This window comes from Branchiostoma floridae, chromosome 11, assembly GCF_000003815.2.
Source record: "Branchiostoma floridae strain S238N-H82 chromosome 11, Bfl_VNyyK, whole genome shotgun sequence".
NCBI classification, from domain to species: Eukaryota; Metazoa; Chordata; class Leptocardii; order Amphioxiformes; family Branchiostomatidae; genus Branchiostoma; species Branchiostoma floridae.
The window spans coordinates 9936894-9951495 of NC_049989.1; the positions used below are offsets into that span (position 1 = coordinate 9936894).

At 45.4% G+C, this 14602-nt stretch overlaps 1 protein-coding gene across 1 annotated transcript; it reads right to left on the minus strand.

Moving 5' to 3' along the window:
• Positions 1 to 10475: 10475 nt before the first annotated feature.
• Positions 10476 to 13175, minus strand: LOC118426194. Its single transcript, XM_035835458.1, has one exon. It carries the CDS (start codon positions 13173 to 13175, stop codon positions 10476 to 10478), a length of 2700 nt encoding a protein of 899 aa, XP_035691351.1.
• Between the last annotated feature and the right edge of the window lie 1427 nt (positions 13176 to 14602).

The window sequence follows — 14602 nt, forward strand, 5'->3', positions numbered from 1 at the left end:
GTACCTCTTTTTTTCTGTCTATATATATATGATAAATAAACCATGGCTTTACAAACTTTTCAATTGCTTCTCACAGCTCCAGTTCATAGCTCCAGCAGCAGTCGCGGTTACAGTGACTTAACTTTTAAGTCAAGCACCTATAACAGTAACCTAAAATGTGGATTTTGAAAAGTGTCAGAAATAGGCAAACTATGATACCATTGGTAAGGTCTCTTGCTGGGGAGTTGAAAACTGAAATCCGTTAAGTTAAGGCCGTCCTCGCTTGTAAATTTTTCATTTCATCGCTTTCAAAACGACCTTGTTGGATGTCAGTCAATCACTGAAATTGAATTCATGCGCAGATTTGGCATCATGTCTTCAAATTTTTGCTTAAATCGGGATATTGCTCAAAATGTAGGTAAATTAAGTACTATTTAAGAGGAAAGTGGGTTATCTAATGTTAAGTTCCCTGCTGCCAGACACCTGTCCTTTTCTTCTCCTTGGTGTTAGCAAACAGAACCCTGACAACTTCTCTACAATTCCATAGGGACCGGTTTATCGCTACCCGCTTCCTTCTCCGTCAATTTCACCAAGGAGATATCATAATTTCCCTATTTCGGACACTTTTGAAAAATCCACATTTTAGGTTACTGTTATCGGTGGCAACGTTGCCAACGACAAGAGCTATCCGAAAACGGATTGCAGTTTTCAACTCCCCGCCAAGAGAGCTTTCCAATGATACCATAGTTTGCCTATTTCGGACACTTTTCAAAAATCCACATTTTTGGTCGCGGTTACAGGGACTCAGCTTTAAACGCGAATGAGAGAGAGAAATATATAGAGAAATGGTTTATTGGATTAAAAAAAAAACTTGCAGCCTAACGGCTGAATTGCAATTTAGTACAATGATCATTTCACACATATATATATATATATATATATATATATATACAACATATTGAATACGCTACACTGGCATGTCCGATTCCTTTAAAAAACACTACAAGTTTTCATTGAGGAGTCTGACGCAATAGGGGAGAGTGCTGTTACTAAACCGGGACGTCCTACATTTGAAACTGGTATAGCTGGCATTATTCCTTAAAGTTCTGTTGTGGACATCCCCCGCCGCAATGGGAGCCATGAACTGTATCTGCTAGAGTTCGCAAGAGATTGCGCGTATCTAAGACATAGAATGTCCCTTCTAGAGTCCAGACGAGTGAGTCCTGTTATGCACAGAGCAGACTCATAGGTCTTCTGGACGCGCTCAATCTTCGCTGATAGATCACTGGACAGTCCCGGGTGCCAGACGACGGATGCGTACTCCAGAAGTGGCCGTACGAAGCCAATGTAAATTGGTATCAGATCACACATGTATAGTCGTTTGCTACCTTTGCTGACAATTGTGGTTACATGTTGAGTCCATTTGAGGTTGTTCTGGAGGATAAGTCCCAGGATACGTGCTGCCTGGACAACCTCTAGTTGGGATGGACCAACAGTGATCACCGGCGGTGGTGGTGGATTTCACATGAAGCAAAACACCATCACCACGCACTTAGATGGGTTTAAGGACATGACGTTGGTCTCAGTCCAACGAGTCAAGCCATTGATGTCGTCTTGAATCCTTGGTGTTGCAGACACATGTCGTGTTCGGACACAGACATATCATCCACATATTTAAAGCCATCTGAAGACGTTTCGTTACTTGGGAGGGCGTCATTTACCAGGGCTAGAAAAACCAGTGGACCTAACTTTGTTCCCTGAGGCACACCACACGTCAGAGTTTGCCAGTCCGAGACTGTGCCCTGTTATCTCACACGCTGACGTCGCCCTGACAGGAAACTGCTCACCCAGGGTACGATGGACGGACGGACACCAAGGTCAAGTAACTTGCAGATGGCAGTCTGGTGGTGGACATAGTCAAAGGCTCTAGAAAAGTCGGTGAGAACAAGTGTTGTCATGAAGCCTGGTCTGTCTGATGCCTCAAGGATGTTGTGTACGAGACGAGTCAGATAGTGTACAGTTGAGCAACCATGGAGGGAGCCGAACTGTCGAAGATCCAGGTTAGGAAGGATATCCTGCATGCACCAGTCACGGACGATTCCTTCACACATTTTGGCAAAGATAGGTGTTAGAGAGATGGTCTTTTAAGACCTATCTCTCTAGTCGCGGTGGCATCTCCTTCGGAATGGGCACGACATCAGCGTCCTTGAACATGTCCGGTACTTCACCTTGACACAGAGAGGTGTTCATAATGTCACATAAAGGCTGGGACAGTTCAAAGGCGAATTCCCTAATAATCCTTGGCGAGATGCCGTCAGGGCCAGTAGCTTTGCCAATCTTAACACTTTTCAGTCTGTTCCACATGTCTCAGACTGAGACTACCGGGGGTGGAGCAGGTGAAGGAAGATAAGCTGGCAGGTCCTCAAGTCGAAGTGGCGCGTGCTTCTGTGACGCCGCAGCGAGGTGAGTATTGATGGCGTTGGCCACGTCTACAGCTGATGACGGGGAGCCACCTAGAATAACTCGCCAACAACAAGAGCTATCCGAAAACGGATTGCAGTGTTCAACTCCCCGCCAAGAGAGCTTTCCAATGATACCATAGTTTGCCTATTTCGGACACTTCAAAAATCCACATTCTAGGTTACTGTTATCGGTGCTTAGCTATAAACGAGAATAACTCGCCAACAAAAAGAGCTATTAAACAACGGATTGCAGTGTTCAACTCCCCACAAAGAGACCTTTCCAATAATACCATAGTTTGCCTAAAATCCACATTTTTTGGTTACTGTTATCGGTGCTTAGCTTTAAACGCGAATAACTCGAATGTGGGGAGTTGAACACTGCAATCCGGTTTTTAATAACTCTTGTTGTTGGCGAATTATTCGCGTTTATAGCTTAGTCCCCCTAACCGCGACCAAAAATGTAAATTTTTCAAAAGTGTCCGAAATAGGCAAACTATGGTATCAATGGAAAGGTCTCTTTGTGGGAAGTTGAACACTGCAATCCGTTTTTTAATAGCTCTTGTTGTTGGCGAGTTATTCGCATTTAAAGCTAAGTCCCCCTAACCGCGACCAAAAATGCGGATTTTTGAAAAGTGTCCGAAATTGGCAAATTATGGTATCATTGGAAAGGTCTCTTTGTGGGGAGTTGAACACTGCAATCCGTTTTCTAATAGCTCTTGTTGTTGGCGAGTTATTCGCGTTTGTAGCTAAGTCCCCCTAACCGCGACCAAAAATGTGGATTTTTCAAAAGTGTCCAATATAGGCAAACTATGGTATCATTGGAAAGGTCTCTTTGTGGGGAGTTTAACACTGCAATCCGTTTTTTAATAGCTCTTGTTGTTGGCGAGTTATTCGCGTTTGTAGCTAAGTCCCCCTAACCGCGACCAAAAATGTGGATTTTTCAAAAGTGTCCGAAATAGGCAAACTATGGTATCATTGGGAAGGTCTCTTTGTGGGGAGGTTAACACTGCAATCCGTTTTTTAATAGCTCATGTTGTTGGCGAGTTATTCGCGTTTATAGCTAAGCACCGATTACAGTAACCAAAATGTGGATTTTTGAGAAGTGTCCGAAATAGGCAAGCTATGGTATCATTGGAAATGTCTCTTTGTGGGGAGTTGAACACTGCAATCCGTTTTTTAATAGCTCTTGTTGTTGGCGAGTTATTTGCGTTTATAGCTAAGTCCCCCTAACCGCGACCAAAAATGTGGATTTTTGAAAAGTGTCCGAAATTGGCAAACTATGGTATCATTGGAAAGGTCTCTTTGTGGGGAGTTGAACACTGCAATCCGTTTTTAATAGCTCTTGTTGTTGGCGAGTTATTTGCGTTTATAGCTAAGTCCCCCTAACCGCGACCAAAAATGTGGATTTTTGAAAAGTGTCTGAAATAGGCAAACTATGGTTTCATTGGAAAGATCTCTTTGTGGGAAGTTGAACACTGCAATCCGTTTTTTAATAGCTCTTGTTGTTGGCGAATTATTCGCGTTTATAGCTTAGTCCCCCTAACCGCGACCAAAAATGTAAATTTTTCAAAAGTGACCTAAATAGGCAAACTATGGTATCATTGGAAAGGTCTCTTTGTGGGGAGTTGAACACTGCAATCCGTCGTTTAACAGCTCTTGCTGTTGGCGAGTTATTCGCGTTTATAGCTAAGCACCGATAACAGTAACCAAAAAATGTGGATTTTTCAAAATTGTTCGAAATAGGCAAACTATGGTATCATTGGAAAGGTCTCTTTGTGGGAAGTTGAACACTGCAATCCGTTTTTTAATAGCTCTTGTTGTTGGCGAGTTATTCGCGTTTAAAGCTAATTAAAGGTCCCCCTAACCGCGACCAAAAATGTGGATTTTTCAAAAGTGTCCGAAATGGGCAAGCTATGGTATCATTGGAAAGGTCTCTTTGTGGGGAGTTGAACACTGCAATCCGTTTTTTAATAGCTCTTGTTGTTGGCGAGTTATTTGCGTTTATAGCTAAGTCCCCCTAACCGCGACCAAAAATGTGGATTTTTCAAAAGTGACCTAAATAGGAAAGCTATGGTATCATTGGAAAGGTCTCTATGTGGGGAGTTGAACACTGCAATCCGTTTTTTAATAGCTCTTGTTGTTGGCGAGTTATTCGCGTTTATAGCTAAGTCCCCCTAACCGTGACCAAAAATGTGGATTTTTGAAAAGTGTCCGAAATAGGCAAACTATGGTATCATTGGAAAGGTCTCTTTGTGGGGAGTTGAACACTGCAATCCGGTTTTTAATAGCTCTTGTTGTTGGCGAGTTATACGCGTTTATAGCTAAGTCCCCCTAACCGCGACCAAAATGGGCGTTTTTTCAAAGGTGTCCGAAAATGGCAAACTATGGTATCATTGGAAAGGTCTCTTTGTGGGGAGTTGACCACTGCAATACGTTTTTTAATAGCTCTTTTCGTTGGAGAGTTGTTCGCTTTTATAGCTAAGTCCCCCTACCCGCGACCAAAAATGTGGATTTTTGAAAAGTTTCCGAAATTGGCAAACTATGGTATCATTGGAAAGGTCTCTTGGTGGGGAGTTGAACACTGCAGTCGGTTTTTAATAGCTCTTGTTGTTGGCGAGTTATTTGCGTTTATAGCTAAGTCCCCCTAACCGCGACCAAAAATGTGGATTTTTGAAAAGTGTCTGAAATAGGCAAACTATGGTATCATTGGAAAGGTCTCTTTGTGGGGAGTTGAACACTGCAATCCGTTTTTTTAATAGCTCTTGTTGTTGGCGAGTTATTTGCTTTTATAGCTAAGTCCCCCTAACCGCGACCAAAAATGTGGATTTTTGAAAAGTGTCCGAAATTGGCAAACTATGGTATCATTGGAAAGGTCTCTTTGTGGGGAGTTGAACACTGCAGTCGGTTTTTAATAGCTCTTGTTGTTGGCGAGTTATTTGCGTTTATAGCTAAGTCCCCCTAACCGCGACCAAAAATGTGAATTTTTCAAAAGTGTCTGAAATAGGCAAACTATGGTTTCATTGGAAAGATCTCTTTGTGGGAAGTTGAACACTGCAATCCGTTTTTTAATAGCTCTTGTTGTTGGCGAATTATTCGCGTTTATAGCTTAGTCCCCCTAACCGCGACCAAAAATGTGAATTTTTCAAAAGTGTCCGAAATAGGCAAACTATGGTATCATTGGAAAGGTCCCTTTGTGGGGAGTTGAACACTGCAATCCGTTTTTTAATAGCTCATGTTGTTGGCGAGTTTTTCGCGTTTATAGCTTAGCTCCGATAACAGTAGCCAAAAAATGTGGATTTTTCAAAAGTGTTCGAAATAGGCAAACTATGGTATCATTGGAAAGGTCTCTTTGTGGGGAGTTGAACACTGCAATCCGTTTTTTAATAGCTCTTGTTGTTGGCGAGTTATTTGCGTTTATAGCTAAGTCCCCCTAACCGCGACCAAAAATGTGGATTTTTCAAAAGTGTCTGAAATAGGCAAACTATGGTTTCATTGGAAAGGTCTCTTTGTGGGGAGTTGAACACTGCAATCCGTTTTTTAATAGCTCTTGTTGTTGGCGAGTTATTCGCGTTTAAAGCTAAGTCCCCCTAACCGCGACCAAAAATGTGGATTTTTCAAAAGTGTCTGAAATAGGCAAACTATGGTTTCATTGGAAAGGTCTCTTTGTGGGAAGTTGAACACTGCAATCCGTTTTTTAATAGCTCTTCTTGTTGGCGAGTTATTCGCGTTTAAAGCTAAGTCCCCCTAACCGCGACCAAAAATGTAAATTTTTCAAAAGTGTCCGAAATGGGCAAGCTATGGTAGCATTGGAAAGGTCTCTTTGTGGGGAGTTGAACACTGCAATCCGGTTTTTAATAGCTCTTGTTGTTGGCGAGTTATTCGCGTTTAAAGCTAAGTCCCCCTAACCGCGACCAAAAATGTGGATTTTTGAAAAGTGTCCGAAATGGACAAACTATGGTATTATTGGAAAGGTCTCTTTGTGGGGAGTTGAACACTGCAATCTGTTTTTAAATAGCTCTTGTTGTTGGCGAGTTATTCGCGTTTATAGCTAAGCACCGATAACAGTAACCAAAAACTGTGGATTTTTCAAAAGTGTCCGAAATAGGCAAACTATGGTATCATTGGAAAGGTCTCTTTGTGGGGAGTTGAACACTGCAATCCGTTTTCTAACAGCTTTTGTTGTTGGCGAGTTATTTGCGTTTATAGCTAAGTCCCCCTAACCGCGACCAAAAATGTGGATTTTTGAAAAGTGTCCGAAATTGGCAAACTATGGTATCATTGGAAAGGTCTCTTTGTGGGGAGTTGAACACTGCAATCCGTTTTCTAACAGCTCTTGTTGTTGGCGAGTTATTTGCGTTTATAGCTCAGTCCCCCTAACCGCGACCAAAAATGTGAATTTTTCAAAAGTGTCCGAAATAGGCAAACTATGGTATCATTGGAAAGGTCTCTTTGTGGGGAGTTGAACACTGCAATCCGTTTTTTAACAGCTCTTGTTGTTGGCGAGTTATTCGCGTTTATAGCTAAGTCCCCCTAACCGCGACCAAAAATGTGGATTTTTCAAAAGTGTCCGAAATAGGCAAACTATGGTATCATTGGAAAGGTCTCTTTGTGGGGAGTTGAACACTGCAATCCGTTTTTTAATAGCTCTTGTTGTTGGCGAGTTATTTGCGTTTATAGCTAAGTCCCCCTAACCGCGACCAAAAATGTGGATTTTTCAAAAGTGTCCGAAATAGGCAAACTATGGTTTCATTGGAAAGGTCTCTTTGTGGGGAGTTGAACACTGCAATCCGTTTTTTAATAGCTCTTGTTGTGGGCGAATTATTCGCGTTTATAGCTTAGTCCCCCTAACCGCGACCAAAAATGTAATTTTTTCAAAAGTGTCCGAAATTGGCAAACTATGGTATCATTGGAAAGGTCTCTTTGTGGGGAGTTGAACACTGCAATCCGTTTTTTAATAGCTCTTGTTGTGGGCGAGTTGTTTGCTTTTATAGCTAAGTCCCCCTAACCGCGACCAAAAATGTGGATTTTTGAAAAGTGTCCGAAATTGGCAAACTATGGTATCATTGGAAAGGTCTCTTTGTGGGGAGTTGAACACTGCAGTCGGTTTTTAATAGCTCTTGTTGTTGGCGAGTTATTTGCGTTTATAGCTAAGTCCCCCTAACCGCGACCAAAAATGTGGATTTTTGAAAAGTGTCTGAAATAGGCAAACTATGGTATCATTGGAAAGGTCTCTTTGTGGGGAGTTGAACACTGCAATCCGTTTTTTTAATAGCTCTTGTTGTTGGCGAGTTATTTGCTTTTATAGCTAAGTCCCCCTAACCGCGACCAAAAATGTGGATTTTTGAAAAGTGTCCGAAATTGGCAAACTATGGTATCATTGGAAAGGTCTCTTTGTGGGGAGTTGAACACTGCAGTCGGTTTTTAATAGCTCTTGTTGTTGGCGAGTTATTTGCGTTTATAGCTAAGTCCCCCTAACCGCGACCAAAAATGTGGATTTTTCAAAAGTGTCCGAAATTGGCAAACTATGGTATCATTGGAAAGGTCTCTTTGTGGGGAGTTGAACACTGCAATCCGTTTTTTAATAGCTCATGTTGTTGGCGAGTTATTCGCGTTTATAGCTAAGCACCGATAACAGTAACCAAAAAATGTGGATTTTTCAAAATTGTCCGAAATAGGCAAACTATGGTATCATTGGAAAGGTCTCTTTGTGGGGTGTTGAACACTGCAATCACGTTTTTTAATAGCTCATGTTGTTGGCGAGTTATTCGCGTTTATAGCTAAGCACCGATAACAGTAACCAAAAAATGTGGATTTTTCAAAATTGTCCGAAATAGGCAAACTATGGTATCATTGGAAAGGTCTCTTTGTGGGAGTTTAACACTGCAATCCGTTTTCTAACAGCTCTTGTTGTTGGTGAGTTATTTGCGTTTATAGCTAAGTCCCCTTAACCGCGACCAAAAATGTGGATTTTTCAAAAGTGTCCGAAATAGGCAAACTATGGTATCATTGGAAAGGTCTCTTTGTGGGGAGTTGAACACTGCAATCCGTTTTTTAACAGCTCTTGTTGTTGGCAAGTTATTTGCGTTTATAGCAAAGTCCCCCTAACCGTGACCAAAAATGTGGATTTTTCAAAAGTGTCCGAAATTGGCAAACTATGGTATCATTGGAAAGGTCTCTTTGTGGGGAGTTGAACACTGCAATCCGTTTTTTAATAGCTCTTGTTGTTGGCGAATTATTCGCGTTTATAGCTAAGTCCCCCTAACCGCGACCAAAAATGTGGATTTTTCAAAAGTGTCCGAAATTGGCAAACTATGGTATCATTGGAAAGGTCTCTTTGTGGGGAGTTGAACACTGCAATCCGTTTTTTAATAGCTCATGTTGTTGGCGAGTTATTCGCGTTTATAGCTAAGCACCGATTACAGTAACCAAAAATGTGGATTTTTGAGAAGTGTCCGAAATAGGAAACAGGTTAAACAGGCCAACTCACTCCTCCCAAGCCCTGCTGAGGCCGTCTGCGTTCCCATTTTGGATGCCCTTTTTGTGTTCGAACTCGATGTCGTGCTCCTGCAGCAAGAAGCTCCACCGCATGAGTCGCCTGTTTTTATCCCGTACCTGGCCAAGCCACGTCAAGGGTTTGTGGTCTGACTGGACGATGAAGGGGACACCATAGATGTAGTACCGAAACTGTTCGGTGGCGAAAAGGATTGCGAAGCATTCTTTCTCGATGGTCGACCATTTTTTTTGTCGGTCGGTCAGCTTCTTGCTTCGATAGGCAATGGGATGGTCGCGCCCTGCAGCATCTGTTTGGCTGAGGACAGCCCCAATGCCGTTATCGCAAGCGTCTACCTGGATAATGAACGGCTTGTTGTGGTCAGCTACCTTCAGGACCGGCTCGTTGCAGAGAGTTTCCTTCAACTTGTCGAAGGCAGCTGAACATTGCGGGGACCAGATGATGTTGTTTGGTCTGTTTTTCTTCAGCAGATCTGTCAGGGGGGGCCGCCATACTGGACATGTTAGGGATGAAGTCCTTGTAGTAGTTTACTAATCCTATGAATGCCCTAACTCCTCTTTTGGTCTTGGGGGTCGGAGTGTTTTGGATGGCTGCCACCTTGCTGGACATGGGGCATACTTCGCCTTGTCCCACCACCTTGCCTAGGTAGTCCGCCTTTTGCATGGCCAACCTGCATTTTGACGGCTTCACCGTTAGACATGCATTTGCAAGGCGGGTTAAGATGTCGTCCAGATGTTTCAGGTGGTCCTGCCACGTGAGGCTGCTAACCACAATGTCATCCATCACTGCCCTCGCATATTCTTCCGCTCCTCGGAGTATCTTGTCCATCATGCGCTGAAAACAGGCAGGCGCGTTCTTCATTCCGAATGGCATCCGGGTGAACTCGAAATGACCGTATGGGGTCTGAAAGGCCGACTTGCTCCTGGCCCTGGCTGATAGCGGTATTTGGTAGAAGCCTTTGGTCAAGTCGATAACCGATATGTACCGTGACGCACCTACTCCATCAATGATTTCGTCGATTCTAGGCATGGGATATCTATCGGCGATGGTCTCGTTGTTGAGCTTCCTATAGTCAACACACATACGGACCCCGCCATCTTTCTTGTTCACAAGAACTACTGGTGCGTTGTATGGGCTCTCTGACTCTTGTATGATTCCCAGTTCTTTTAGGCTGTTGATTTCTCGTTGTAGCTCAGGTCTCATCTTGTGAGGAATGGGGTATGCTCTCTGATGAGTATGCTGATCGTTGTGAGTAAGGATGTCAAACTCGGTGACCGTTGTTTTCCCTGGGTTGCCAGAGATGACTGCAGTGTGTTTGTGGACCAGGCTTTTAAGTTCTTCTAGCTGTGCGTCGGAGAGATGGGGGCCATAGGTGATTTCTGATAACTCTGCACTTTCAGAAATCGCCGTATCAAGGCCGGGAAGGTCTTCTCCTGATCCACTATCAAGTGTGGTAGAGGCTGCAACCTGCATTGGCTGCTCCCATGGGCGGAGAAGGTTAACGTGATAGATCCGAATCCTCTTTATCCGACGGCCACCTTGTAGTCTACAGAGTTCATCTTCTGCATGATGGTGTAGGGTCCTCTCCATTGTCGTTGTAGTTTCGAGGTAGAGGAAGGGAGAAGTACCAGAACTTGATCACCGACACTGAATTCCCTGTCTCTGGCTGTCTTATCATACCAGGCTTTGGACTTCTTCTGTGCTGTTTCTTGTGTATGAAGGGACCACTCTTTCATCCATTCAAGCTTAGTCTTCAAGTCGGTGATGTAGTCGGCAAGGCTGTCTTCATGCTCCTCCTCGTCAAGCCACGTCTCCTGGAGAACTGTCAGTGGACCCCTGACTGGTCGTCCAAAGGTCAGTTCAAAGGGCGAGAAGCCCGTCGATGAGCACGGAGTTTCCCGATAGGCGAAACATATGTGTGGGAGGTATTCATCCCAGTCTTTGGCGTCGTCACTTACAAGCTTGCGGAGCATGGCTTTGAGGGTGCCGTTGAAGCGCTCGCATACTCCGTTTGTTTGAGGGTGGTAGGGTGAAGTGCGGAGTTTGTGGATGCCGAGCTGCTCGCACAGTTGGGTGATAACTGTGGACATGAAATTGGCTCCCTGATCAGTGAGGAGCTCTTCAGGGATGCCAACTCTGGAGAAAAAGGCCACGAGTGCATTAGCGACACGTTCAGCTTCTGTGGACGGGAGGGGTATTGCTTCTGGGTAGCGTGTAGCATGGTCCACAATAGTGAGGATGAACCTGTTGCCTGAGTGTGATCGGGGAAGTGGGCCGACAATATCAATACCAATCCGTCGGAATGGTTCGCCGATGATGGGCGGAGCTACCATTGTGTGTTTTTCTCCCGCACGTCGGGTGGCAGACTTTTGGCATTGTGGGCATCCTTTGCAGAAGCGCTTCACATCTCTGAAGATTCCGGGCCAATAGAAATGCTGGAGGACACGCTCCCTTGTGCGGGCGATCCCTAAGTGCCCTGCGAACGGGATTGCATGGGCTAGCCGAAGAACAGTGATTCTATGCTCTGCTGGGACGACCACCTGGAAGACCGGCGAAATACCCAGTGCTGTACTGTTCTCATTCCGCCGCTTAGGTGGAGTCCATTTCCTCATGAGGTACCCACGCCTCTTAACATAGCATGTTTGCAGGTGACTGCTCTCCGGTTCTGAAACAGCATCTTGCCATGCAGAGTGCAGGGAGGGGTCGGCAGACTGCTGGGCAAGTAGGAGCTGTGGGGTGATATCAAAGACGGACGGCTCATCCTCTAGAGAGATTGGCGGGTCTGCGTCGTCGAGGAGGTCGTCTTCTATGAGAACACAATTGTCGTCGTCATCTACTGTTTCCGCTTCCTCTGCCGGGAAGAGGGGGGTGGGATGGACATCGGATTGGGATGCCTCTTCCGCTATCTTCTCCTCAGCTGCTTTGGTTCGTTGGGCCTGTGCACGGGTGACAGCGCATGCGGTGTGGTAATCGTTGCCCAGCAGAACAGGGAATGGAGTGTTCATGACTCCAACCTCTACTTGCTTCTGTTGGCCTGCAACGTCGAGAGTGACGAGAGCCGTGGGAATCTCATCAACCGTGCCATTGGCCATCCTAACTCTGATGAATTCGCCGAGGTATGATTGTTCTGGTACGTACTTGCCATTGACGAAAGTCATGGTGCTTCCCGTATCTCGGTAGACATGGACTCTCTGGCCGTTGACTTTGCCTTCAAGGCTGTACTGGTTGTCTGGGACGGGCTGGTCCGAGTCCCAGAATTTGTAACGACCTTGGCAGAACATGCTTGTTTGCGGCTTTGGCCGCTTCTTGCATCCTTGGGTTTCATGGCCGTATGACTTGCAGTGGTGGCAGTAGAGTTTGGGGAGCGAGGGGCTTGTGTTAGAGTACTTGTGTTTGTTAGTGATACGGTCGGCAGCAGCGGCCAAGTCTTTTGGCTCCCACATTTCCTGTTCCTGCAGTTTGTCCGCAACATCAGGAGGGCAACCATCCAGGAACTGTTCTCTTATGATTAGCTGGATGAGAAACTGCGCCCTATCGTCCTCCTTCTTGCGTTCGCGTTGAGCTGCATCGACCCAGCGACCGAGAGCAACATTGAGCTGACACAGCCACTCCTTGTAGCTGTCAGCTGTTTTTTTCCTGGAGTGCCGGAAGCGTCGCCTATACTCCTCTGCCGTGAGTTCATATTTGGCATATATGGCGAGTTTGACCTTGTCATAATCCATGCTGTCATTTTCGGACAGCTGAACAAAGGCTTCTCGGGCCTTCCCAGATAGGAGTGCTGCAAGCTTAGGAGCCCACTTGGGCCTGGGCCACCCATTGGCTGTCGCGAGGCGTTCAAATGTGGTGAGGTACACCTCTACATCCTCACCCTCGACGAACGGTGGAATCTTGGGACCCTTCGTGGACTCTGCTGTGGCGGTTGGCGGTGGGGTTTTTTGTCCTTCCAGGGCAAGCTTGGTTTCTAACAGCTTTCGTTCTTCCACCAACAGTTGGTGTTCCGCCACATGTCGTTGTTTGGCTGCTTCGAGTTCTAGCTTCAGCTTCTCTAGCTCCAACTCTTTGAGTTTGACTGCAGTGGCTTCTTCTTCACGCTGTCTGCTTTCATGGCCATACAGCTGAGCAATCATGTCCTCTTTATCCAAGGAGGAATGGTCTATTCCCCGTTCCCCACAGGCTTTCCGGAGGTTTGCCATGGACATCTGACTAAATTTTGGCGGTGCCATGACAACGCAGACGGCTCAATAGGGCTCGGGTTGGCGACTTGAGATGGTATACAAGTACAACTGCTACAACAACGTACAAAGAACTGAGTTAAAACGGCCCGCTGAGGGGTAAGATACAGAGAACTAACTTAAAACGGCCCACAAGGCAGCAAGATACAAAGAACTGATTTGAAACGGCCCACTCAGGGGGCCAGGCAGTAAGACGATCTACTCACTGGGTCACTGAGGAATGCAAAGCAGATGGCACACACAGCCAGTACAGTAACAAATTCGAGTAGAACAATAATAAGTCAACAAAACAAGAATCAAAGTTAACACAAAAGTAAAGTAACAAGTCCGGAGATACACTAGATCTGGCAGTGGTAACAAGAAAATATAAACAGGTACAGTCAGTGAGTCGTAGGAGCAAATCTAGTGTACTTTCTTAGAGAGTTCAGGTAAACAAGGGTGCCTAGCCTAGCACATCTGGAGGTCGTTAGGGCATCGACTTTTCCTGGTGCATCACATGCAACAAAGTAAAATGGAAAAGAAGAACTTACGACAGGTCGTTGGAGATGGGCGCTGAAAGTAAAGAAAAACGTATTGTGCAAAGGAGATAATTTGCAGTCTGTGTCCACAAGGGTCAGGTTGACCTATTAAATGGAGAAAAGTTCTACTGTCCTATGTTCTCCCCGGTGAAGCTGGGACGGTCGTGTCTTGCAGCCTGGGAAGGACAGAAACGTCTCTCCGATGGTCGTCCTTGGGTGGTCTGCCACGTCCTGCGACTTGGGGAAGTAAAGGGTTCTGGATGTTCGGCTGTCTGCGCTGGCCTGCAACTCTGGAACACACGCTGTCAGCAAACCGGGAACTGTTCTCCTGTCCAATGGGACTCCTGTACAACGGCCGACCGAGGCTGGAAGCACGGGAGTGGATCTGGAACGGTAACCTCAGGTTGCTAGTCCAGCAATGCGGGAGACGAGGTCTTCAGCACAGCAAGAACTCCAAATAGATATCTTCCCTAGTAGAATGTGAAGTGTCCGTGACGCCAATTGTTGTGACTCGAAATGAAGGTTCTTGACGCAGGTAAAACAGACTTCAGAACTGCAGAACTTTATTGTGATCTCCTTGGAATCCAACTCATGGAATGAGGTCATATTTCAGGACTGGTCTACTACAGCCTCATGGCTGGTCTACTACTAAATAGGGGGGGTTTCAGTACTTAGTTATAGGTGGGTTTACAACAGTATCATTGAAAAGGTCTCTGTGTGGGGAGTTGAACACTGCAATCCGTTTTTTAATAGCTATTGTTGTTGGCGAGTTATTCGCGTTTGTAGCTAAGTCCCCCTTACCGCGACCAAAAATGTGGATTTTTCAAAAGTGTCCCAAATCCGCATTTTTGGTCGCGCTTAGGGAGACTTCGCTTTAGACGCGAATAACTCGCCAACCAC